Here is a 27,245-nt window from a genome sequence, read left to right as displayed (position 1 = left end):
TTCCTTACGGTGCTGTCATGGAAACTGTGCAGCAGCACAGGAAATGATGACGAGGTTTTGCCGGTAAGAGAGATGGCAACGTGGTTGTGGTTCTGCTGGAACACTGAGAAAAACATGAATTTCATTTTTCTATGATTTTAATGAACTAGTTTAATAGCAGCATCCTCTGTCTGAAGAAAACAGAAGAAGCTGCTCAAAACATGAAAAAACAAAGAAAGGAAATCATGGTAAAAGATGACAGCAGTCAATTAAATTCTCAAGAAAACTTCAATATTAATAAGACAGAAAAAATAAACATGATGCTGTTTATGTTCTTTAAAGGATGTGAAGAGCGTAAGAATGTTCCAGAACAGCTACTGAAAACAAAGTAACACCTGCTGGCTCGGGAATTTTTACATCTCTTTCAACTCTGTGAATAATTTAAGATCCTTTGCATATGCTCATACAGCAAAATTCAGTGATTCAGTGCTTTATTCAAATATACACTAAATGCTCTGTTCACTGAAGCTTTTGTGTCTAATTCCAAAATCTGATTGTTTTTAGAGTTTTGTTGATTTTACATGAAGCGTGTGAGCGCGTCTCTGAGGCACAGTCGCTGCTTGAGGCTTTGGCAGGTGAATCTTGGGTGGAAACTAACGTGCACAAATGACTTGTTCGTGTGGAAACTTTTGCTGGGTGAATATTTAGTTTGAATTCCTGTGACTGTTGAATTTTCCTTCCAAGTTTTAGATAACAGTGCAAAATCTGTAAAGCATAAAAACAAACCAACTGTTGTTTTTCACTGAGCCATTGCTAACATGATTTTCTGTCCATGACTCTTCCCAAGTTAATGAATATTCCTGAATACTTGTGTATTCTTGCTGAATATTTGATATTTTACATGCACATAGTCTTATTGTCTTTAGTTGTAGTTTAACTTCTTTTTATACAATTATCTCCTGTTTGAAACAACAAAACCGGAGGATCAAAACTTACTGGGCTTCACCTCAGATGGACCATTGTGTAGTGTCTGAAAAACCAAACCCCGGGGAGTCGCTCGTGAACTGGTGGCATCAAGAGGTTAATTCATCTTTATATGCTTTTAGACAAACAAAAACAAAACAAGGCAGGCTAACTAAACTAAACAGCAGAACACTGAGCTTTGTAGGGGAGTAGAGTGACTACACAAAGCTGTGAGTGGGATGTACAGTAGAAACTGTTTTTGTTTTCCAAAACTGTGTTGCCTCGTCACAGCAGGATGGTTTTCTGCAAAAACACAGACAAACGTTGTTCTCTACTTAGGCGGGTCCATTCAGCTCCAAAATAACAGCTTAGTCTAGTCCAGGTTAGCACAAGTATATGTTTAAGTTTACGTTTTTAACCTGTGATTGAAGCAGCTTGCAGAGATCAACTCCAAAACGTAATAACTCTGACTACTTTCAAGGCAAAAGCAAACTGTGTCACTAATTTGTCACATTTGTTCCTGTAAAGCTTTTAAAGGACTTTTAAAACAGCATTCAAGTCCTGCTTGCAGCATAATGCAGCGCATGATGCAATCAGCACCCACAAGTTCCCCACATGTTGTATTTTAACATTATCGCTGATTTGCTATTTCTCTCTGGAATATAACAATCATTTTCGTAGTTTCATTTATGCATTCCTCTCAGGCCTGCTGCACCTAATATGCAACGATAAGGTGCAAACAGTGGAAAACAGCTAATTTTGCAAGTGCATTTTCAGATAGTTCACTGTGAAAGTGCTGATGTTGTGACATTCAGTGTCCTGACGTCACATCTGTGTTTTGCCTGGAAACACTCTGTGGGGTTAAACCCCGTTTTTGACAAAGCTGACTGAAGTTACAGTCAGCACTACAGTCACCCGGAAAATGGTGGTTTATTTCTGCTGCTGTCATTGTTTCAGGACGGTTTACTATGAAGCGCATGCATGTAATGAGAAGCCGTCAGCCCCTGCATGTGCAAAAAGCTATTGAAAGGAGATGGTTTCACTGTTTAGTTCTGCAAAGCGTCTTTAAAAAGGCCAAAGTTGCAAAAGCACGTGCTCATCTGATGTTCCTACTTTACACCGCGTAGACGAGAGTAATGATCTATATTGGCAGCTCTGTGCTCAGCTTCAGTAGATTGTGTTGATGCAGCAATTGTAACACGAAGCAAATGCAAAACTATCGAAAGCAGTTTAACAGCTGCAAAATCCCATTTGGTTCCATTTATCCAGTTTTTCGTTAAATGCACAAACGTCTCAGTGATATAAATAATAAACAGACGTCCTCCCGTCAAAGCTGCAGCGCTCCTCAGGCCCAAAACTGAGAGACACTGCTTGAAGCTCCACACTTGCACTTTGCAGCATCTCGACTGGCATGCATATATTTCTACTACTTTACATAAGATTATAAACTTCTCCATCACTTTACTTTCTGTTTTATCTTAAACACATATTTGAGTGATATGGTGATGCTCTGCTTATCATGACAGCAATATGAATCCAGAGTACAGTGTTGCTGTTGGAGAGTTTAAATTCAGAATCAGAATCAGAATCAGAATACTTTATTGATCCCTGGGGGAAATTATTTGATCATGGGTGTGAGAGTGGAGGTAATGTAGCTTGTTTTAAGTGCTTTGAGAGGTAAGTAGAAAACTGATGCCAATGGGTCTATCCCTGCCCTTCCATCCTAAGACATGTGACTGTTTTGTTTCAGTGTTTTTGAATTTGTAGAGTTCGTTAACGACTAATGGACGACTGGTTCCAAACAAAGAAGCGTACCCAAGCCTCTCTGCCTTCAGCTCTCCACAGCTTTAAATCTTGTGTTCATTTTCACCAATGTAATAGCTCAAAGTATGCAGTTGCTTTCTCCCCTCTTGTCTTTGATTCCTGCTGCTATAGTTATACTTACAGGATATAATATTTGCTCTTTTTGCACCGTGATATGTTTGCATGATTGCACATGAGCGATTTAGAACAGTTTGCACCAAATGCAAAAGTGCAGAACTGCTTAAATGTAAGATAAGATAAGATAAGATAAGATAAGATAAGATAAGATAAGATAAGATAAGATAAGAAGAACTTTATTTATCCCGAGGGAATTTTTGTCGTACACATGCTCAATGCAGCAGGAGAGACAGAGGAGCACAGGAATAAGATATACAACATATACAATAAGAATAGTAGTAACAGTAATATACAGTAATACAAATATAATATCAAATAACTCTAATAAAGTAACAATATAACTATATCCTGAAAAATAAATAACTTAACTATCAGTGCAGGTGATTCTTGACAGTATTGTGCAACTGAATAAAAGAGAGTAGCAGCGTGTGATGAAACATTCGATGAAATGCTGTTGGGTGATGTTGCAGGAGTGCTGGGAGTGGTGCACTGGTGCACAACAAGCCTGAAGAGGATAGCTGTTAATTGTACTATTTGTTTTCCTTAAATGAAGCTGTGACTCTGATGGAACCAGTTCCAGGGCTCAGGCTGGTTGTTGCTCTGTCTTTATCTACTGAGTGTGCCAAAGAGTGTTTTAGACTTCCACCCATCAGCATTATTGAGTTTTTAAATAGATGTCTGCAATGAGAGAGAGAAATTCTAAATTACTGTACAGAAACGTTTTTAGGTGAGACCCATGTTTTTATAGGTTTCCATTAAATACCAATCAGCCCTGTTTACAGAACTCAGTAAAGTTCTTTTAGAGTCTCATAGAGAATGTAAAATATAATTATCTGATGATGATGATGATAATAATAATAATAATAATAATAATAATAATAATAATAATAATAATAATAATAATAATAATATGCCTTGCTATGTGGTGAGTCCGTGATCTGGTGAGTGAATGAGGTGATATCTGTGATTACCTTTTGGATGAGCTGCAGTGTGATCAGCTTTGACTGTTCTGAGTGTGTCCACTGTGGATAATGAAATGTTATAAAACTGGAAGAGGAACACAGGGAAGACACGAGAGCTCCACACACCGACCAAACACAAGAACCAGCATCAGCTCAGCAAATATTTCACATGAACCCAGAGCTATAGCTATCTAACCACGTAACACTGTGGCTATATCTTCTATATATTCTGTCTTTCCCAAACATAATGAAAATTAAACCGTGGTTTACGACAAGGCCAGGAACAGTTTTTCATCTCAATATGCCTGTGACCCAGTTAGAGCCGCCTCCGTGCTGTGGAAGACTGATTTCAGAAGTATGAATCAAATTTTCGATTCTCTCTTTGCGACTCTTAGTTGACGTTATGAGAACTTGGGAAACTAAAAATGGATCTAAAAGATGTGAAACTGCTTTATTTTCAGTGAAATTAGAACTTTTGATTCCTTTATGACAGAAAAAGTACTCGTATAACCGTCTGTGTGTAATGCATCCTTGTATTGCAGCTTGTATTGGAGAGGAAAATATAAAAGCAAGAGACAACATAGTAATAAGATAGAACTTTATTAATCCCTCGGGTGGGTTCCTCTGGGAAATTCGACTTCCAAAAAAAGCACAGCAACGACCAAAGTTACAGTTACAGAACTGTTATATATATATATATATACACACACACACACACATATATAAATACAGAGACAAATATAAATAAAATATACGAAGGGGATAAATAGAATAAATAGGAATAAAAAATAAAAATACAAGTGAATTGCACATTTCAAGTATTGAGTCTATTGCACTGTTGACTATTTACAAAAAGTATTGCACAAGGTATTGCACAGTGAGGTGCAGAGGCACTACAGCTTAGTTGTTCCCCCCTCCTTTGTCCTCCTGTTTCCCCTCCCTCTCCCCTCCAGAGAGGAGTTAAACAGTCTGATGGCGTGTGGGACAAAGGAGTTTTTAAGTCTGTTAGTTCTTGTCTTGGGGAGAAGCAACCTGTCACTGAACAGACTCTTCTGATTGTTTATGGCCGTGTGCAGAGGATGCCCAGCATTGTCCATAATGTCCATCAGTTTCTTTAATGTCCTTTTCTCTGCCACTGTCACCAGAGTGTCCAGCTTCATGCCGACCACAGAGCTAGCCCTCCTGATCAGTTTCTCCAGCCTGGATGAGTCCTTCTTTGCTGTGCTGCTCCCCCAGCACACCACTGCATAGAAAAGTACTCCAGCAACCACCGACTGGTAAAACATCCTCAGGAGCTTCCTGCAGATGTTAAATCGCATCTGTAACGGAAGGTCGCCGGTTCGATCCCCGGGCTCTCTGTCCTGGTCGTTGTGTCCTTGGGCAAGACACTTTACCCTACCGCCTACTGGTGATGGCCAGAGGGGCCGGTGGCGCGATATGGCAGCCTCGCCTCTGTCAGGGCAGCTGAGGCTACACCTGTAGCTGCCTCCACCAGTGTGAATGTGAGAGTGAATGCACAGTGGCATTGTAAAGCACTTTGGGTTCCTGGAAAAGCGCTATATAAATCCATTATGATTGTATTGAACTGTACGTCTCACACGCTGTTTTAAAGATCAGTCTTCTGAGAGCACTCCTTATGTTCTAATGTTACTGACTGCTTGCTACCTGCAGGTCATCTGATTTCTCATAAACCTGGGAATAATAGGAAACATTTAAAAATACTGACTTGTTCACCTGTTAGAAACAGCTGACACTAAGCTGCACTGTGATTATTGTGCCTTTCACTCGGTTCTCTGAGCAAAGAAACTAAGTTAATTGCTACTCTGAGTAACAAGTAAGTTATTCAGCGACCCTGCAGACTGTATAGAAAAGATGGACACAGTCATCGATCCCAGTGGGACTGATGACTGTGTCCTGTTTCAAAGTACTGAGCTCAGCATGTTTGTGCTGCGATGGCCTTTTGAAACTGGTTGTGAAGATGGAGTGAGGAGTGACTCTGCACACTCATACTTGTCAGTCACAAGCTAGTCCCAGCCTAACCCTGCTCTGACATTTGTGATTATTATTTACAAAGCAGACATCCTGTTGTATTCATTAAGACTGAGATCATGACCTTATCAGGAGTGTCTTTTCTTGAAGCCGGGGGTCATTTATTATACAGAAGTAAGAAATCTGGGCCCCTTTTGAAAGCAGTGAGGTCGCCCCCTGCTGGCTCCTGGAAAGAATGCAGGCTGAAGGTCTGTGTCTGCCTGTGTCTACTGTATCTGTGTTTCATGTTTGCCATGTGTCCCTTTGTTGTTCTGTAAAACACTTCCGGTAAACTGGTGCTTTGCTAAGTTAGATATTTAAAGCCTAAATGTAATAATTACTTTAGATTTTGTTTGAATGGGATACTGGATGTGTACGTGTGTTTAAGGTTTCTAGATGTTTCTAAATATTGTTTTAAAGCAAATGAAGTGATGACGGTTCCATGCTATTCAAAGTTTATACTGGGCAGTAAGTGCAGGCTATGCCGGGTAGTTAGTCTACCATGATAAACGATAGTGCCGTGAAGATTTCGACCCTTTCTCAGAGCTGAAAGTTTGATTAAACACATTTTAACATTAGACAAGGATTCTCGAGTAAATGCAATACTCGTCTTTGAAATTCAGCCCCACTGAAAGGCTTTTAGACGTGAACCCTACCAGGGCCGGTTCCCACGCTCAGGTCTCACCTGTCACATCATATGAAAAGCTGTGTCAGTTTTACAACAGATACAAGAAGCACAGTCTTTCTAAATGTTCAGCTTTTGTCTTGTTGATCTACAGAATGTTTCCTCTGAAGTCTTGGAGATGATGAAGATGTTTCTCTGCAGCCTTTGTGGGATTTCTAGCTCATCCAGAGCCCTGGAGTAAGTCCAAGAAGTGTCAGAGGGGATTTCAGGTCATCACGTGGTTTTAAAGATAACAGTTGGCAATTAGATCGTGTGAATACACAGTTTGGGTAATTAGTAATCATGCAGTAATAATGTGTATACCACAGTGAGGTACATGAATTTAAATCTTTGTATATTTATTCATCAGTCAAATATTCAAGAATTAGTTTTAAGACTGCTGCCCTCTGCACGTATCCCAGACTTTTCCTAAAGCTTCCTAACAATACTTGCTAATCAACAACAGTCAGATCCAGATATTTATTACTACATATTGATAGAGCAGAATAAATATTTTCCATCTGCCCCAATTTTTCTTCAGTGTTAGGATAACTCAGTGTTTTAGGAGGGACACAGTGTGACTCACAGGTGACTATCAGTGACGACAGCATGCCAGTGCTGTGTCTCTGTGAATACAGTGATGGACACAAGTGCAGCGACAGAGATCGCAGTTCTTTCTTAGAGGCTAAGCTAGTGGCAGGAAGGTCTCTGAGGCCGCCTCTGAAACCCGAGGCACACAAACTCAGTCATGACATGAGAGCGACAGAGGGGAGGGGGTAGGGAGAGAAAGGGCGAGGGTCCTGCAGGACTGTGACATGCTGCACACTTAATCACTAAAACAAAACGTTTTCGTCTACTTTTTGTGAAACACAGTCAGAAATGTCTCTGTTTTGTATGCAAATAAATCTGCTTTCTACATTAGAACACAGGCTCTGCCCAACATGTCAGCTTCCTTCTTGATATACAGCAGCAAGGCACCTTTGTGGTTTTAATGGCTGTTTACACCTTTGAGCATGTTTTGGTCCATTCACATATGAATACATTTGTTTTCTGTGTTTTTGAATGTTATGGAGTTCCTCGTTGATTGTAATTGTGTAATGATGAAGAGTATGTCACCGTTTCCTTTGTTGTCCACAGTGTCCACTGTGGCAGGTGTCTGCTCTCTCAGACGTTACACGTGTGCAGTCGGTCATTATGGATTGGTATAAATAATATACAGTAATACTGCCAAGATGTTGTTGATGAATATGATACAGTTTTTTACTGCAATTACTCATTTAGCCCATTTTTTTCAAGGCTGACTATTTGCTGCTTTTTTACTCTCAGTTCTGTCTGAATCTATTCTAACAGCCAAATGTAACAAGACTCTGAACATATGACAGTATTAATTTGATCACATTCCCAGTAGATACACTGACACAGGCTGATAAACTACATCCCATAATGTCACTAAGGGTCAACACCATCTAACCAAGTTATCTGTAAATAAACAAATGTACAAAGTCAGCCCACATCCACTTAAGTAAGCCGATATAACACAGTCTGGGTTTTTTTAACACCTCACATTTAAAAACTACATCTCAGACTTCAGTCTGTTGTATCTCTATGACACGGTTAGCCTTTGTTGCTAACTTTCGAGTGAAACTAGTGTGAAAACTCGTAAAAACATGACCCGGCTGACTGACTGACAGGCTCTGAGCTCATCATGACGTGTATTTTGGACATATCCATCTTTAATCATTCATAATAAAAATATGTTTTATGAAATTCAAAATAAGTGCTGTAAATCTTTCCTGGTGTTCTCAGACTTTTTGTTGCTTCCACTTAACTAAAGCTCAGAGTCCAGCTGCATCTTGTCTTGCTCATAGGAATGATTCATTAATTTATTTTCAACAGAGACAAACTAAAAAATAAATGAATTAATAACATTTAAATGTTAGTGAGTGACGAGAAAAATATGCAAGATTATATTGAGACTTGAGACGTGTCGGTTTCCTGCAGAGCCATGAGCGCACTTATTCTGAGTAATAAGACATTTGTCATCTTCATCAAAGAAAAAAGATACAGTCACTTCTGAGTAAATCCACACACGCGTGAGGCATCTCTGAACTCACGACAGCATAATGTAGCTGAATATGAAGGAAAATTACTCATATATCAACCAAACAAGAGAAGGAAATAGATTTTCAGCACATCAGTCCCAGAAGTGAACACAGTCATTACATAATGGCAAAATGTTCTAAAAATACACATGATTTTTTCTATTTTAAAACATCTCATGTTTATAGCAAAGGTGTTTACTGTGCAACATGTAATGTACATATACTTCACAGTAGTGGGACAGACTTTATCATTAATTAAACAAGTAATACAACAACAATAATAATAATAATAATAATAATAATAATAATAATAATAATAATAATAATAATAATACATAAGAAAAAAGTAAAGATCAAACAAAATGTTTTAAACTGTTCTTAAATATTTTAACTTTTAACAACCACCAGTGCTCTGCTGAACCACTCAGGGTTGCACTTAGCCACATATTAAGCAAAGCAAAGCTAAAGGATCACTCTTACATACATTTACACTCTTACATACACTTACACTCTTACATACACTTACACTCTTACATACACTTACACTCTTACATACATTTTCAGTGTGCACTTCTTCTGTTCTGGGACTTTCTAGGGTTTCTAGGGTTCAAGCTACAGTGAACTGATCTAAAGGCTGAAAGTGCTTTGAAGTCAGAACAGTTTGACAAATTTGTTTATTTATATTTTCTTTTTGTGTTAAGTTTTGTGTATTGAAATATTTTATTTCCCCAATTCTTTGTCTGAAAGTCTGTTGACATTGCTACATAAGTAATGTGTCTAACTGATGGTTTCTCAGTATACATGTAGTATTTTCAGTTGACACCCACAGAGTCATCCAGAGTTGGACTTTGCTTTGAGTACATGCTAAACAGGCAAATCTTCCAGGACCAGAACATGTTACATCTTGGATTAAGTAAATGTCATTACTGTTGTTTCCATTAAAGTTTTTGGCCTTTGGGTGGTGGATGAATGTCCTACAGAAAGATGGGGATTCTAAGCCCAGATTCTGCTCCCTTACCCTGGATGGGTCATCAGTGACCTGGTTAATATCAACAAGTTTAAATAAGAATAATTAACAATAATTCTACTATTATCTGTCTATACTGTTTTTCCTTTTGGTAATTGTAAAAATTGAAAGGTTTAGACAAACAGCCTTGTGATGGTGTTAGGTAAGCCTAACTCATCACGTGTGCTAATCCTAATCCTACGAAGCACCAACCATAAAACAAATGCCTGAAATCCAGACATACCATTAAATGTGCTGTGCATGTCCACGCCGTTTAGACTAACCATCAGAAAACATACAAACAACATCAAAAAACAACTTGGTAAAGACCCCAACAGGTGAATCTTTTCCATACCTACGCATAGGGATGGGTATCGAAAACCGGTTCTTGTTGAGAACCGGTTCCCACTGTTTCAATTCCTTGGAATCGTTTGCCATTTTTGCAAACGATTCCCTTATCGATTCCAGTCGCCCCGAATGACGTCACCACGTTGCGGAGCGTCATTTACCTGGCAGGGAACACGGCGCCTAAGCGGCTCAAACGCTCAAAAGTTTGATTATACTTTATGAGAACCGATGACAACAGGGCAACTTGCAAAGTAGATATTTCATTTAAGGGAGGAAACACTACGAATATGCAAAAGCATTTGCTCACAAAACACGCGATGACACGCGTTTTTAATTCCGCTCCGGACTCGTGACTCTCAACCCAGCAGCAGCGCTAACGTTTGCACGTCCTCTCCCGTTAATGCGGCAGGTAAATAATCAACTAACAGTGCATATTATGTTAGCGCAATCTGCCTTATTACAAGACCTGCCATTACTGTACATGTAGGTGACCATGATGAGAGAGACAGACAGAGTCTGGCTGGCGCTCGCTGGCAGTTCTCGCTGCAGTCTACCGGTAGCGTCTCCTTTCAGGCCAGGATAGACTAATGTCACCGAGCAGTGTCTAAGTTTGTGGTCAAAGGCTTGCACCCATTTGCCACAGCACATGCCCCCAATTTTTGGTAAGTGAATGTGTTTAATTGTGGGCAGGGACATTACTGGATATTCTTGTGTAATTGCCAGAGAACAATTTATGTTATACTTTGTTATTGCTACAGAAGAATGTTGCAGCTTTAAGGCAGGGATGACTCCTGGAGTTGCTTTCTCACTGCATATGCTTTATTTCACAATCAGATCGATTCGATAACAAAAACATACAGCAGCTCCTCTCCTACTCCTAGCCCTTCGCTGCGGTGGAAAAAAGAACGACTTCAATCCCCTTCAAGGAACATACGTACAAAATAGTTTTCCTGATACACCAATGGGGCGTTCAATGCCATCTTGTAAATATGAGTACTCTGGCAGAGTAACAGTTCAAATGAAAAATACACCAGAACAAACAAGCAAACAAAAAAAGAAGTGTGGGGTACCTTTGAACCAATGAACAAAGTATAACAATTTATACTTTTTAACATAACCCGACCCCGTCAATATGTGATATGTCTCACAAGAATATTTATTTTATTATTTTACATTTACAATTTTTTTTTTCTGGGGACCCTGTGACACCCCATTGAAGAGCCGTAGGCTGGATCTCTCAAGATCTCACTGTTGGGTTTGTAAGGCCATGTTACTCCTAAATTTCTATCTTGTTCAAAGAGAAGATATAAAACAAAGCTCTGAGCTAATCGACCTTAGTGTTCTCCTTTTTTTAAAAAAAAAAAAAAGAATCGATAAGAGAATCGATAAAGAATCGAATCGTTAAACAGAATCGAAAATGGAATCGGAATCGTTAAAATCTTATCAATACCCATCCCTACCTACGCAGTAGTCCTCTGACTTGTACTAAATGGTGTTGGCAGCATTCCTAGGTTTAATACTCGTGATATTTATGGATGATTGCCATAAGCAGCAGTTAAGGTTTGGGAGATTTCCTGGGTCTGGTGTTTTCATACACAACACTTTCCATCTCTTCTTTCTTCTGCTTTTTCTAAGGAACACAAAACCGACAGACACATTGTTGTTGTGTGTTTTTAGATGAATACAGCACACTATACACAGAGTTGCTGCCATGTGTGGCTTATTAGATATTTGCATCAACAGGCAGCTTAACAGGTGTACCTTAAAAAGCGTATAGACACACCTACCCTCTGTGGTTACTTTGATATGAATGGCTCTTATTTACTGCATGACTCCTAATTATTATACACAAATTACACACTGTTAGCAGAAATCATAGACAGTATAAAACATGGATGTAGGTCCTGATTTGGAAAAATGAAGTCAGTGAAGTGGCTTAAAGCTGCATTCTATCTGAAGGCCACCAGGTGGAGGAACAGCTGACCTCTGTAAACACTTTCCTGCTGAGCTTCAGTCACTCGATCTGGGTCATGTCTGCTCGTAAATATTATTAATATTATGTTTGAAAGTGGAGGGTTGTCTTTGGTGTGCACCTAGAGCTACATGCTGTCCGTCTCATCAGTGTGCAGTTTCATCATGACCGTTTTTTGTGACCAAATGGAAATGACAGAAATCCTCACATCGAGGCTTCAAGTGCTGTTTTTACACTAGGAAGAAGGGGGTGGGTTATCTCACACTGAGTGTGCTATACAAAAACACTCAACCGCATAAAAACTGCTTTGGTTTAGTTGTTTTGCAAGCTTCAGCTATCTCAGTCATATTTCAGTGGGTTAGCATCTACAAACTGATATCAGCTGAAAATGTCTGAACTGATAAAATCAGCTACGTCTGCTAAAAACCCAGTGAGAAAGCTTTCCGTCTTCTTGGTAATGCATCTGGTTTCTTCTTCATTACCTCTACCGTTGATGAGTTAAAGCTGATGAGCTCGCTATTTTGAATATTACTGCCTGCAAACATGTGCAGAGAGACACGGTGTCGTTTGCAGATATTTTAGGATTTGACCTCTGCACAGGAGCTGAGGAACGGTTCAGCTAATGGCTCTTACAGAATGATGCTCATAAGAACTAATATCTGTCCTACACCACTGAATTTTGCATTCAAGCCCAATAGAGTGATTTGTATTCATGTATACTGAGATTTTTCTAAAATTGAACATGCTCTTTCCCCAGACAACTCACAACTGCTGAGCTGAGAATGTTAAATTATAGCTTACAATCCACAAATTTAGCTTACAGAGAAAAGAAAGATGATGCCTCAGTTCCCTCATTAGCCCAGTCCACTGCACTACAGCTCTCTCCTCATCTTTCAATCAGACACATATGGACAGTAAACTGTGTCTAATTTTCATCCCTAATGTCGTCTGCAGTTTATGAAGTTTCTCGTGACTCCAGCTGTGACATAATGTGGCAATTTGGTTTTAAAATATTGAATTAATGATATGAAAGAAACTTGTGAGGAAAGTAACCCCCTGAACCCAGATCAGTGATAAGAATGACATAAAAAGGCAGAAACCATCTTTCTGAAGTGAATTCCTGATCCAGTAACATGGATAACCTCACCATGTTTTCTACTGTCAGTCACATATAACTTTGACCATTTCTATTTTGTGTCATATGTTTTCTACTTTCACTAACACTGATCAAGAGAAGCAGGCCCAGGAGGCGTCTGTGTACAAAGGTATCTCCATGGTTACCCCATTTTGATCCTTTTACCTGCTTTGGCTACTTTTATGTGGACAAATGAGTGAAATCCATCTTCTTATTCTTACCCATATAGCAATGGTTATGCAGGTGATTGTCAGGCTGTAGACCAATAAAGCACAAGATCCCGCCCACATCACCACCTCTGGGATTAATGGAGGATTGCATGGACAGTCCTTAACAGGTATGATGCTGTCGTTGATTGATGTCCAATTCTTCCCATCTGAAATTCCATAAGAGTACAGTTTATATTATTATCATTATATATTATATTTCACATTCATGTGGGAAAAGTACCTCTGAAATCCTTCCTTGATGTCCCCACCTAAACCTCACTGTTGGTGTGGTGTTTTGGGGTACTTTGTGACCTCCAAACATGGCATGCATGATGGCATCCAAAGAGTTTTCCAGTTTTAGTCTCATCTGACACGACTATATTTCCCAGTATTGCACAGGCTTGTCTAAATGTTGTTCAGCAAACTTTAAATTCACTTTAACATGTTTGTTTTTACAGCATTAGAGTCTGAATAATGGCGGCTGAGTGCATTACTTATTGTTTTCAAAGGAGCTTGCAAAGAAAAGCGTCTGGACTTCTTTAAGTTGCTTGAAGACGTTTCACCTCTCATCCGAGAAGCTTCTTCAGTTCATGTTTTCTTTGAAACGATCATACCTGCTGATCCCAGGTCAGATGCTCCTTGGCTCTCCTGATCATGCTGTTCATTCTGTCTGAAATCTGTCTGGTTGTGGCCAGTTTATGGTGAAATTATGTTCTTTCCACTTGCAGATTATGGCCCCAACAATGCTCACTGGACCCTTCAGTATTTTAGGAAGCAACAACAACTGGTGGGGAGCAGCAGTGAGTAGCAGGGCTGCTTACCCCACTCCCCTCCCCACATGACTGATTTCAGCTGTCGTGACATCCCGTGCCTTTCACACCTCCCTTTCTGCATGTGTTCAATACTTTTTCAATGTCATTTATGATTATTCCTCATAATCTCATTTGTGAGCATCTGTGGTTTCATTTGTTGGTTTGTGTGGACTGCAGATCTGGTCAGAATTCAAAGTTAGCATTAAATTAGCACCTTTAGAAATATATGTACTTAAAACTGGTGACATGTTTCATATTTATTTTACCCGCTGTGAACCTTTAGAGCCTCGTCAGCGGGGAGAAGAGACTTTGTAATGTATTTGTTCTGCTCAGACAGTGTTCCTGTGCAGTGACCTGGATGTGGGGAAGACCCTCTGCTGTCCTCAATACTGTTTGCAGGGACTTTCAATCTCCTGACCACACAGACATACATGTGGTCCTACCAGCTGCAGGGACTCTGCATAACTATGATCGAATAACCTAATTAAGCAGGGAGTCAAAGACTGAGTGTGAAAAGTCTCTTTATCTGAGTCTGTGATGTGCAAAGAGCGTAACCAGACTCCAGGAGGCTGCAACTCACCAGCACTTGTTTTTGTTTTAAGCTTTGTGAGACTCTGCAAGAGGAATTTAAAAGTTTTTGGATTCAGTCTTACCTCACATAATTCTATGCGGTTGTATGTAGAAAATAAACAGAACAGATAAATTATTGAATTACCAGGTTCATAACTGCTGGATTCATTTTTACTGTTTTTTGCACTTAATGTCACTATTTGGCATGTAGGTAGGTGGGAGGTGCACCCGAACGCAGCAAACTCGGTCATATAAGAAACTAGACATGGAACAAACAGAGCGCACAGCATCAGGCGCTCGCACGACACCGAGGAAAACTGAGGACTTGGACATACATGAGATAAAAGGACAGAGAAGAGACACCTGGGTAACACACAGACTAAGACATACAAACATAGAGACAATCAGACAATTCATGATCTCACACACAGAATGGAAAGCAATGGTTTTCTTAATGAGTTTGTGTGTACGTGTTTTACCGGTCACATTGACTTGGATTCTCTGACAGCTCTGTTTGTATGGTGGAGGATAAATCTTCTCAGTGATGCAGGAATACACCCCACTCTCACTCACTGTGACTTCAAACTGTGCAGTGTGGTTCTGTATAAAGAAAACAAGCAATCATTCACCATCATTTCAACTGAATTCATTGAATGGAGTGAGTCCAGGTGTTTCCGGCATCTGGCTGGGATGTCACTCAGGCCGAGGAGAGATGTCTCAGGCATGTCCTACCACATGGAGACCCCGAGGCACGTCCAGGAGATGATTTTTCGGTTTCGGATTTTCCAGTGTCCCACCGGCAGTGTTGGTCAAGTTACTTGAAAAAAGTAATCTGTAACTAATTACTGATTACCTCCCGAAAAAAGTAATCCTGTTTCTTTACTGATCACTTATTTTCAAAAGTAATTAGTTACTTAGTTACTTTTTAAAACATGATTTATCCCCTAAATAGGTAATGACGTCTTGGATCTTTCAGCCCAATTCTACTTTTTCTGCATAATCCATCATACAGAATGTAATCAAATGAAAACGTCTCTTTTTAAACTTTAAAACTTTATGCATCAAGCAAAGATTTAATTATCTGCAACATTCTCTGACTGGAAGAAATTTGTTTAACATCTAAACCTATTTTCTGCACATTCCAGCACATAAGATAAAGTAGTGTTTTGTGTTTACACTCAGTCTTTTAAATAGACGCAAGTAAAACAGCAGAAAACAAATAAAAAAGTCAAAGACTCAGCGGTCCTGTTGCTCTATTTTCACCTGTAGAGCAGGAGTGGGGCAGGCGGAGGTTTGCCCTGGGGCAGGTGTGCCGCGGCGGTCAGTGGAAGGATACGGCAGTTTCTCTGTGAATGTCACATTCCAGCGGCAGCGTATTTGGTGCTTTCTCGGGCGTTTAGGGGTTTTTTCGCTGTAAAAAGAAGTTTTCTTCCCACGCACAGCGGACACTAATGTTTTTGTCCCTTTTTATGGAATCAAACTCAAAGTAAGGTCAGTACTGCCACGCTTTAAACGCTGCACGCTCATACTCTCTCTGCACTCGATATGTGATCCATTGTTGATCTGCACACAGCTGTTGTCACGAACGTCACACTCGCTTACGTCACTGTCGTGAGACATTCTCGCAGAAAAATCACGGTTTTAGTAACGCAGTGTGCTTACGGGAAAGTAACAGTGATCTAATTACCTTTTTTGCAATAGTAATCCCTTACTTTACTCGTTACTTGAAAAAAGTAATTGGATTACAGTAACGCGTTACTTGTAAGGCGTTACTGTAATCCACCAGACGAGGTGGCCATAGAGCGGGAGCCTCGTCAGCCATGTTTAGACTGTTGCCCCACAGACCCAGTCAGCAGCACACAATCAGCTCATGCATGGATGCCTCTGAATGTTCACACTGATTGAAATAGAGCACGTACTTTATTAACTAAAAATAAAATATTTACTTTTCTTATCTACGCTGTTTCTGTGACTCCGTCTTTCTCTGAGTTGATTTATTTGAACTATTGTTCAGATTAACTGAAAATCTCATTTCTATTAAAAATGCTTTTATCATTTTAATATGGCTCATAACATTGAGTTATAGAGCTTTTTTATATGTTTAATTCAAAGGAGCAAGTTTGAAAGAAGCAGAGCTCATTAGGTTCACACATGGGTTAAACATAGATGGTTGTCATGTGCTCAGACTGCACATGTCTACACCATCTCAGCCTCGCCTCTCCAAACTGCTCAACCTGAACCTCTGATGTTCTCATTTCTAATCCTGTCATTCTGGACTCTCCCAGTGAAAATCTTGAAAACTCTGCCACTTCCAGTCCAGTATCCTGTCTCTTTTGTCAATGCCCCCATCTCCAAACCATACATCAAAGCTCTCACTAACATCTGGTAAACCTCCCCTTTCACTCTTGCTACTATTGTTCTGTCACCCTGCCTCCTCTTCACCACTCTTGTGCTCTGTCCGTTGCCTTGGATGGCTGACTTCAGTAAACTCATCTACCACACATGTCTCATTTACCCGGCTTTACACAGGCTTTTTCCAAAATATTAGAGAAAATACAAGAGGAAAGAGTAATCAATAATTACTGCAGTATGCATTAAGTATATATATATATATATAATCACACCACCACACAGTACTGACCCACACATATGGTTCTTACACACACACTGGACTTTCTGGACTTTGGTTTTGCACAACACTGGTCACTATATTCTTCATTTCCAGTTAATACTTGTACAGCTGCTGTTATTGTGTATATATTTATTTATATTTAGATTTCTTCATACATTCTTATATAGTTCTATATTGTGTATTGTGTATTTTGTTGTACAGTTATTTTATTTTCAACTTTAATTTATATATTTTATCTTATTCTTCCCAGTTAAATTTACCCTTCATTCTAATTTGTGTTGTACAGTTATTTCATTTTTAACCTTAATTTATATTTTATTCCTTCCTAGTTAAATTTACCCTTTTTAATTTTTCATATTTATTTCCTATCTTATTCATAGCCTTTTCCTTTTTTGTTCTCTTTAGGTCACGAGCAGTTGTCCAAGCATTTCACGACATATCGTACTGTGTATGACTGTGTACGTGACAAATAAAATTTGAATTTGAATTTGAATTTATATATATAGTCTGAAAGTGTGTGACACAGAGCTCAGTGACGTCAGTATTATCTTTTTGTGTGTGGTGAAATGATACAATCATGCCAGTCATGCACATCCTGATTATAGGAGAGACGTTACATTTAGAAATTAAAAATAAGTTACATGTGTTTATGTGTATGTCTTAAAAATATACATAACATACATAACACTGATTTATGAATACTGACCAACTGACTGCAACAAGTATAGTAATGTTGCTTAAAGTGCTATTTACAGGGATTTTGCTGTTGATCACGGGTGGCAGTTTCTATACTTGACCTTTATCGTGCTTACAGAAGAAGAAAGGTGATAATGTTCAGCCACACTAAAGACAAATAACTCAAACTAAAATGTGAGTTACCTGAAAAAATAAAAACTACACTTCAGAAAACAAGGAAAACACTGAAAAGACATTGTATATTCACAATATGTATATAATGCTATGCACAACACACACACACACACACACACACACACACACATATATATATATATATATATATATATATATATATATATATATATATATATATAATATTGTGACACTACATTAATGAAATAAAATTTAATTTAATGTAAAACATTACTTAAATGTCTTTCTGCACATACTGTTGTGGATCTTTTGCATGAATTTTTACATCAATCAGTTGAATTTGAAGTTCATATGTGGTTTGGGGGTCTGTGGGGGAGGTATGATCTGAAGCAACCACATAAATTGGTTTAACAGTCAGTGAAACTGTAATACAGCTTTCTAAAGAAGTCAGCCTGACATTTAGTTAAAGGAATATTATACCAACAGCCACTGATTACTGTTTCATCCATATGCTGACGTATGATGTCACCAAGAGCCTTTGACTCAACATGAAACAGTAACCCAACACAGGTACAGCTTCTCCCTCCTCAGTTTGTCCTTCCCATCATTTCTTTCGGGGTTAATAAAGTATTTCTGATTTTGATTCTTTTCACTTGCACTGAACGGTTTGCATACAGTTGTCATTGTTCTTAAAACACAGTGACAACAAAGATTGTGATGATGTTCCTATGCTAAGGCCATCACAGTCCCCAGATCTCAACTCCGCTCATACACCTATGGGACATTTTGAAGTCTCAGACAGAGCTCTCGATTTCTGTCATCAAAGCTTCAAATGACAAAGTGTCTTTTTGAAGACAGGGGACGACGACGGGGACCAAAGATGTTCCGCACAAAGATGCGTAATACCTCACAAAAATAGATATAGAGGTCCATGCAGCAATTTTAATTGTCAGCTTGCCATCACATGTCGATGTCACGGCCTTGATTGCTCACAGCTTTCAAAATTCAGTGCATCTGCATTGTGATACTGCACACTGTGAACAAATAGAAACCCCAACTTGCATGGGATCTCAGTGCAGTGCAGAGGAGACACTGTGGTTTTCCCGTGTGGCAGAGATCAGCAGTTCTTGCAATCTGACTTTCATTTCATCAAAGTTTTCTCTGAGACATAAATGAATACTATGACTTCAACATAAACTGTTTACATTACTGTGGTGCATACTGGCTAGGTGTGCTGCATGTGCTCCAGCGCCTATGACACAGAAATTCAACATATTTGAATGATACAAAAATCTATACTGAAAGGTTTTTAATGAATGTCCTTAGTAAGGAAACAGCTAAAGAAAGCTACAACCTCACACACTGACCTTATCCAGGCTGACTTTACTGATGGGTTTGTCATTGAAGATTAGCTGATATTTCATCTCTGAGGCTTGGATACGTGGACATGGAAACATCACTTTACTGGATTCGGTCACTGAGATGACAGGTCCACCTGATGGACAAAAACAGAGTCCAAGCAACAAAGGATGAGGTTGTGCAGAGGCTACCTGTCATAATGGACAAACAGCAATGCTCAGCGTTGTAATGTACAAGCATGATGTGCGTGCTCCCAGGACCTGGAAGACTGTGAAACCTGAATACATGTAAGCAGTACATTTTTCTCACCCAACCCCGACAATGTTGTAACCCATGCCAACGTGAACTGTTGCACTTTTCTCTGCTTTTGTTCAATGTTCTGCTCAAAGTTAGTATGAACACAAAACAAATAGTAAGTCAGTCAAAATATTTATGAAGCACTTTTAGGCACAGCTCTCACTGACACAGCTCTACTGTGTGCAAATGTACACACCCCACGAGTAAACAGCTGTATACTGGCAACAACAACCAGAGAACAGCAGGTTACTAATGTAGGTACAGTGAATTATAGCAACACACACAGGGGAGGTCCTAGCCTAAAGATAAGGCTGCATCAGTGTCCTTAAAGACACCCCAGTGTTCAAGATGAGCCACAACAGTGCTTCAATCCAGCAAAAGGTGCAGCCTGGTCAGGGCTGCTTTATCTCCCAACTTTGACACTAGTAACAGATCAGTGGTCACTTCACAGATTTAAAGGAGTGTTTTTGTTCCCTACTGGTGGAGAAATAAAACTCCTAGAATGAAAATGAACAAAACAGAGCATTCAGCCTGCCCTTGTTTGATGTCATTGACACAACCTGTAGTATCATCACTGGTTCTGCAAACTTGCTGGAACATGCTGCTCTGACACAACTCTGATGTCCAGCTCAGGTTTGCCACTCCAGGCTCAAATCCCATCCCTGCAGGCACGCTCTGATCTGTGGTCGAACTGGGATTTCTGTCAGTTGTTGTCAAAGAAGAACTGAAACATGAACCAAAACATTTTCAGCTTCTTACCTGGAATTCCCCAGTTTACAATTTTTCAGTCAACAAGTAAAATATGATCCAGGTTACGTTTTAGGAAAACCAGGGTTAACTAGAGAGTGTCGTGCTGCTGTACCCCTAACACACTTTTCAAACCGCTGTATTTTCTTTTAAACTGTGAGTGTTCCTGGACATCAGACTTGATCCTCTCATGACTGTTTTTAACCTAAATATGATGGCACATGGAGCTTCTATGCACGGTGTTAACCTCAGTGTCTTTATACTGTTGGAAGAAACCAGACAGCCCAGCATGGAAAGGGCAATCAAAACCAGGAAGGTAAGAAACCAGAAAATTGAAGCACCACTGACACAACACACTGAATGAAATGTGTCAGAATGTGTGAAAAGGCTCTTTGACTGAAACCTACGAGTATAATCCTTTTGTTTTCTTTATTTGTCCAAACACAGATTGTCTCCTTAAAATCTTGTACTGGGATCACTCAGCAGCCAGTTTCTCAGGGACGCTTCATTAGCACTGGTTGGACCCTTTTGACTTGATTCAACAAGCTGCTGGAAACAGTCCTTGGAGATTTTGGTCCATATTCCCATGTGAAGGCCATTTGAGTCATTTTTACAGTGTACATACATATCAGTGCATAAACTGTGCAGGAATCACTGATTGATCCATGTTTTCAAATCTGAATTTGTTCTTTCTTTAAGTGCTGCTGACACTGTGTATGAACAAACACTGTCTCAGAAAATTTAAACTCACAGTCTTTTAAATTACTACTATTATCATCATTATTTTTTTTTTTAAGTGTTTATGATTTGTCACACTTTTGTGACCATAAAAGAAGAAGCTTCTGTTTATTACTAAGAGCTTTGCAACAGTTTCTCTTTGTGTTGTATGAAACAATAAAGTAACTGTTGGATCATTCACAGTCATGGTGTTCTCGGTTTACTCTTCTTTATTGCTAGTATCTCTAGTTTTGTATTCTGGACTGTCTTTGTTTTAAGAAAGGATTTGTGTTCATATGTTTATCTGTTTGTGCTTTAGTCCCTCGCCCTGCTGTGCTGATTGTAGTTTTCTTAGGTACCTTTTGTCTCCATGTCTGCTCTGTGGATGGTTTCGTCTTCTCAGTCAGGTTTCTGCTTTAAATAGCTGGAACATGTCTGGCCATTCTCCTCTGAACTCTCAAATTAAAAAGGCAACGTCGCCCAGAGATATTGTCTCATTTTCAGGGCTGTTCTTTCTGTGGTGCAGCACAGTGTAAAAGTGTAGTTATTCACAGTTTTACTGCTATAAAAACCAGCGTTCCTGTGATTGTGTGTGGCAGAATATGACATCTAGGTCATTCATTCTGAGGTTATATACCTCACATCTGATTCATCCAGTATCCAGTCAAAGAGCTGCACTAAAGAATAACTCACTCTTTAGTTTTTCTCGTTTTTTGAGCCCGTCAGTTTGCATAGTTTTCCGAGTCAAGCCAGCTTATCAAACTTTCCCGTGTGAGGGTTTATGTCAGTGTAGATTTGACTTTCTACTGTTTCTCAGAGTGTACATGTTGTGTACTAAAAGTTATTTGTGAGCCATGTATTAGTATTTCATTTGGTGTCCCACAGTATGCAGTACAAGAAAGAACATTTTGTGTCCATAACAAACTCGCTTTATAACCACTGCAAAGTCAGTAAAAGCACAAGAATCCGACACGCGACAGCTCTGTCATTCTGAAAGTCGTCACATTGATTAATACACTCACTTATACAAATAACTGAAGTTATTTCACAAATTCACTGGTCTTACCTGAGCATTCTGTGCCTTCTCCATCACTGAAGCACACCATCACCACCATCCACAGAGCCCTCAGCCTCATCTTGCTGTCCTCTGAAGCTAAGCTGCCCGTGTTTGATGCTGGTCTGTGACGAGGACAGATTTTGTTTCCTGTAAGGTGTGAGGGGGGTTATCACAGTCCTCACTACGTGAAAGCTATTTGCCACGTGCTAACAAACACCATGTTCAGTAAAGAGAAGTGAGTGACTGTCAGGTAGGAACATTTCCTGTGTGAAGCTATGAAACCATAGAAAACGAATACCCACGTGTCCCCACACACACACACGCACAGTTACAGTTGCTTTTGTTTGTTTGTTTTGTTTTTGAAGCAGTGAGCACTGAAACTAAACCTGCACTTTGTTGTTGTAGCTGATACTGGCTGTCAGTCAGCTTTTATTCGCAGAGTAACAAAAAAGAACACAAAACAGAGACTTTTGATGTGATCCACTTTCACCCATCTGTGTGACTTGCTGTGGTCTGTAGTTCTCCCTCACCCACTAACTGCATGTGTGTTTTGTTTGTCTCGCATGTGTGTGAAAAATCCATTGTATGTGCAAATGTACACTTTCAGACTGGATATGTTTGTTGGACGTGTTTATATGGTTGTACATGTTGCTGCAGACTCACCTGTAAACTGTGTGTGTGTGTGTGTGTGTGTGTGTGTGTGTGTGTGTGTGTGTGTGTGTGTGTGTGTCCACATGTTTCACTTTCACACATTTTTTTAATTCTTTTAAGAAATTAAAACAAAATGGAAAAAAGACCAAATCTGTGGGTTTTGAAAACCAGCTTCAATGAAAGAAACTGACACAAATGAAAAGGGGGGCCCATATGAACCTATCTCTCTCTCACTTTCTGTATTAATTAATTAATTAATTAAAAAGGTAGATAGATAGATAGATAGATAGATAGATAGATAGATAGATAGATAGATAGATAGATAGATAGATAGATAGATAGATAGATAGATAGATAGATAGATAGATAGATAGATAGAGTAAGGCCACATCATCCTCTTCATGCATGTTGTCTTACTCCAAGCTGTATAGGCTCGAAAGCCTACTACCAATTAAGCATATTAGGTGATGTGCATCTCTGTAATGAGAAGGGGTGTGGTCTAATGACATCAACACCCTATATCAGGTGTGCATAATTATTAGGCAATGTCCTTTCCTTTGGCAAAATGGGTCAAAAGAAGGACTTGACAGGCTCAGAAAAGTCAAAAATAGTGAGATATCTTGCAGAGGGATGCAGCAGTCTCAAAATTGCAAAGCTTCTGAAGCATGATCATCGAACAATCAAGCGTTTCATTCAAAATAGTCAACAGGGTCGCAAGAAGGGTGTGGAAAAACCAAGGCGCAAAATAACTGCCCATGAACTGAGAAAAGTCAAGCGTGCAGCTGCCAAGATGCCACTTGCCACCAGTTTGGCCATATTTCAGAGCTGCAACATCACTGGAGTGCCCAAAAGCACAAGGTGTGCAATACTCAGAGACATGGCCAAGGTAAGAAAGGCTGAAAGACGACCACCACTGAACAAGACACACAAGCTGAAACGTCAAGACTGGGCCAAGAAATATCTCAAGACTGGTTTTTCTAAGGTTTTATGGACTGATGAAATGAGAGTGAGTCTTGATGGGCCAGATGGATGGGCCCGTGGCTGGATTGGTAAAGGGCAGAGAGCTCCAGTCCGACTCAGACGCCAGCAAGGTGGAGGTGGAGTACTGGTTTGGGCTGGTATCATCAAAGATGAGCTTGTGGGGCCTTTTCGGGTTGAGGATGGAGTCAAGCTCAACTCCCAGTCCTACTGCCAGTTTCTGGAAGACACCTTCTTCAAGCAGTGGTACAGGAAGAAGTCTGCATCCTTCAAGAAAAACATGATTTTCATGCAGGACAATGCTCCATCACACGCGTCCAAGTACTCCACAGCGTGGCTGGCAAGAAAGGGTATAAAAGAAGAAAAACTAATGACATGGCCTCCTTGTTCACCTGATCTGAACCCCATTGAGAACCTGTGGTCCATCATCAAATGTGAGATTTACAAGGAGGGAAAACAGTACACCTCTCTGAACAGTGTCTGGGAGGCTGTGGTTGCTGCTGCACGCAATGTTGATGGTGAACAGATCAAAACACTGACAGAATCCATGGATGGCAGGCTTTTGAGTGTCCTTGCAAAGAAAGGTGGCTATATTGGGCGCTGATTTGTTTTTGTTTTGTTTTTGAATGTCAGAAATGTATATTTGTGAATGTGGAGATGTTATATTGGTGTCACTGGTAAAAATAAATCATTGAAATGGGTATATATTTGTTTTTTGTTAAGTTGCCTAATAATTATGCACAGTAATAGTCACCTGCACACACAGATATCCCCCTAAAATAGCTAAAACTAAAAACAAACTAAAAACTACTTCCAAAAACATTCAGCTTTGATATTAATGAGTTTTTTGGGTTCACTGAGAACATGGTTGTTGTTCAATAATAAAATTGTTCCTCAAAAATACAACTTGCCTAATAATTCTGCACTCCCTGTAATATTTCTAATAAATACAAGTAAAGGATAAGTCCGTTTATAATTAACAATGAACCAGTTAAGACGTTATATCCACAACAGTGAAATTCATTTGGTGAGTAGTTGCCCTGTATGTTAGTACATGTACTAACATACAGGGCATGTCAAAGTTGTAACAAAGTTGCCTCGTGAAGAATTAACACGCAATGTTAAAACATTCAGTTTTTCAGAATTTACATAAATGTTTCAGTAATGTGGATTCAGTTCAGCCACATAAATTCACACGGTGCCAGTTTACAGCAAGAGTCGCTTCAACGTGCTTTGTTGATGATCCCTATGAGCAAGCACTACCCGCAGGTGTGGGGAGGAAGACGTCTGCTCTGTGGAAAGGTTAATAATGTGGTTATGCTTCCATCTCATGTGTTGAGTTGATATTTAAAATATGCATCTTCATAGACGGGTTGAACACACACACACACACACCACACACTGTGTGTACATGTGCAGCCATTAACCTTCCCTTGTTCCTCCAGTGACGAGCTCACAGCTTTGTGCAAGGGGATGAAAATAAAATGTCCCGACATTTCAAATTAGCAGCGTGGGCTGTGAGTTGGAAAGCTCGTCAAAGTACTGAGATACGTAATGCACATTTAAAAAATATACATATATGTAATAAGTGGGTGGAAATCTTTGATTGCTTTTTCCATTGTCTTTCTATTATAAGTCAACAGAGGAAGCCAGCAGGGGACGTCCCGCTCCCGCTGAGCGCACCACCAGGTTAAAGTTCCACTGCCTGCTCGTCTCTGTTTGTCTAATCTGCGGCTCTTTGTTGGCTTTGGCTTTGGAAAATTGGTGTTCTTATTTGGCATGCAGTCTCTTTGCACCCCACAAGTGCAGGGTTGAGCTCTAAAGTTTGAGCAACAATAAAAAAGTTAACCCCATCAGAGATTTATAGCAATGGCTCTCTTCAGCTAGTTAGTGCCAAACACAGCATGCAAGTCTGTGGCTGAGAGCTGCAGCTTGTACCTCCTCCTCTTCCTTCCTCTCTGCAGCAGCCCCAAGTGTTCTGCTGTAAAAAAAATCAACTGTCTTATTGAAGCCAGCAGGTCTCCCATTTAAAATGGTTTAATTCCATCATTGTAACACTGACAGGTGGATTCTTGGGATTAGACAAAGTTTTTTTCTGTGAGTGCAAAGAAAATGAAATACAGCTGCTACATTGTTAAACTCGGTTGTGTGTGTGTGTGTGTGTGTGTGTGTGTGTGTGTGTGTGTGTGTGTGTGTGAGAGAGAGAGAGAGAGAGAGAGAAAAGCTAATTTAGCATCTTTTACCCAGCTCGAAATCACAGCATAGTCGTGTCCAACCGGCTCTAATGTTCACCAGCTGGGCAGCACCTTTATCTGGGTGCAGTGATGATAATAGTCAGATGTGACTTTGTGTTCACAGGTTTCTTCGTGAGGCGCAATGAGGACATTTTCACTGTCCACTGGTTGGACCTGGCTGAAGCTCAGGAGGTAGAGTGGGTCATCCACTGACTGGAAGACTGGTGGGTTGATCCCTGGCTGCTCCAGTTTGCATGCCAAATATGCAAATATCAATGGGCAAGAATCCTCTTAAGCACAGGAAAACATGCGGCCTGTTGTATAAAGTGCTCTGTGCGCTCCGGGAGAAAAGAAAAGCAATCAGCCCATTTAACGTTCAAGTCATGTGTGAGGGCGTTCATAAGGGACAGGTGTGCGAGTCTCTCCCATCGTCTCGTGGACCATAACTATGATTTGACACATGGAGAATGTTGTGCTCTTTGTAGCAAGCTGGTAGCTAGAAAATAATAATAATACTAGTAATATTTTCATATTGGCTCCTGATGGGACTCAGCAGATAGTCCATTGTGAAAAATGCACCATGTTTGACTATGATGATGATGCTTGGCAGTACAAACAGAAAAAACAGTAACTAATAACTTTCTGTCACACATTGACAGAGAAATGTCAAAAGGAAGAGTAGAGTGTGTTTGAACGCTGTGATACAGGTGTTACAGCACCCTCTGCACTCCTGGCCTTTCTTTGCTTTCACACAGATCTTTGAATTTTGCTGCGCAGAATGATGAGTCAGCGCAGTCTGACAGTCTGACACTAGAGGGAGCTCTCTGGAAACTCATTTCAGTTCTACATATTTGTCCTATGGAGAGAGCCATGATTGTTTTCCGCTAACTGACGTACCTCCTGCAGACCGTGCTTTGAAGAAAGCATAATATTTTTTCTTTTGTACATATAATGATTGATTTTAAAAGTGTGCTAGGTGTTAGACCCTTTAAAATAATAATAATAATAATAATAATAATTGTTGGGTTGTGTTAATATGAGCTACCAGACA

General features: G+C 39.8%; 1 protein-coding gene across 2 annotated transcripts; it reads right to left on the bottom strand.

Annotated features, from left to right (window-relative positions):
• Positions 1-3,138: 3,138 nt before the first annotated feature.
• Positions 3,139-22,589, bottom strand: LOC146556072 (uncharacterized). Of its 2 annotated transcripts, XR_014888982.1 has the most exons (6): positions 22,341-22,589; positions 19,522-19,649; positions 15,171-15,291; positions 13,322-13,476; positions 11,454-11,623; positions 3,139-10,000 (listed from the first exon to the last, which is right to left on the bottom strand). XR_014888982.1 is itself a non-coding variant. In XM_085249756.1 (5 exons), exons 1-5 carry the CDS (start codon positions 22,408-22,410, stop codon positions 11,549-11,551), a joined length of 549 nt encoding a protein of 182 aa, XP_085105882.1. In that variant the 5' UTR covers positions 22,411-22,589; the 3' UTR covers positions 10,632-11,548. The 2 variants fall into 2 exon arrangements, 1 of the variants encoding a protein (XP_085105882.1); XM_085249756.1 differs by lacking the exon at positions 3,139-10,000 and having other exon boundaries at positions 10,632-11,623.
• Positions 22,590-27,245: the final 4,656 nt, after the last annotated feature.

Source organism: Mchenga conophoros, linkage group LG16, assembly GCF_057382185.1.
Source record: "Mchenga conophoros isolate Kocher_MC1m ecotype Shallow Benthic linkage group LG16, M_conophoros_male_GT1.1, whole genome shotgun sequence".
In the NCBI taxonomy this organism is placed as follows: Eukaryota; Metazoa; Chordata; class Actinopteri; order Cichliformes; family Cichlidae; genus Mchenga; species Mchenga conophoros.
The sequence above is the reverse complement of the archived record's forward strand: the minus strand, read 5'-3'. Positions and strand labels throughout refer to the sequence as shown.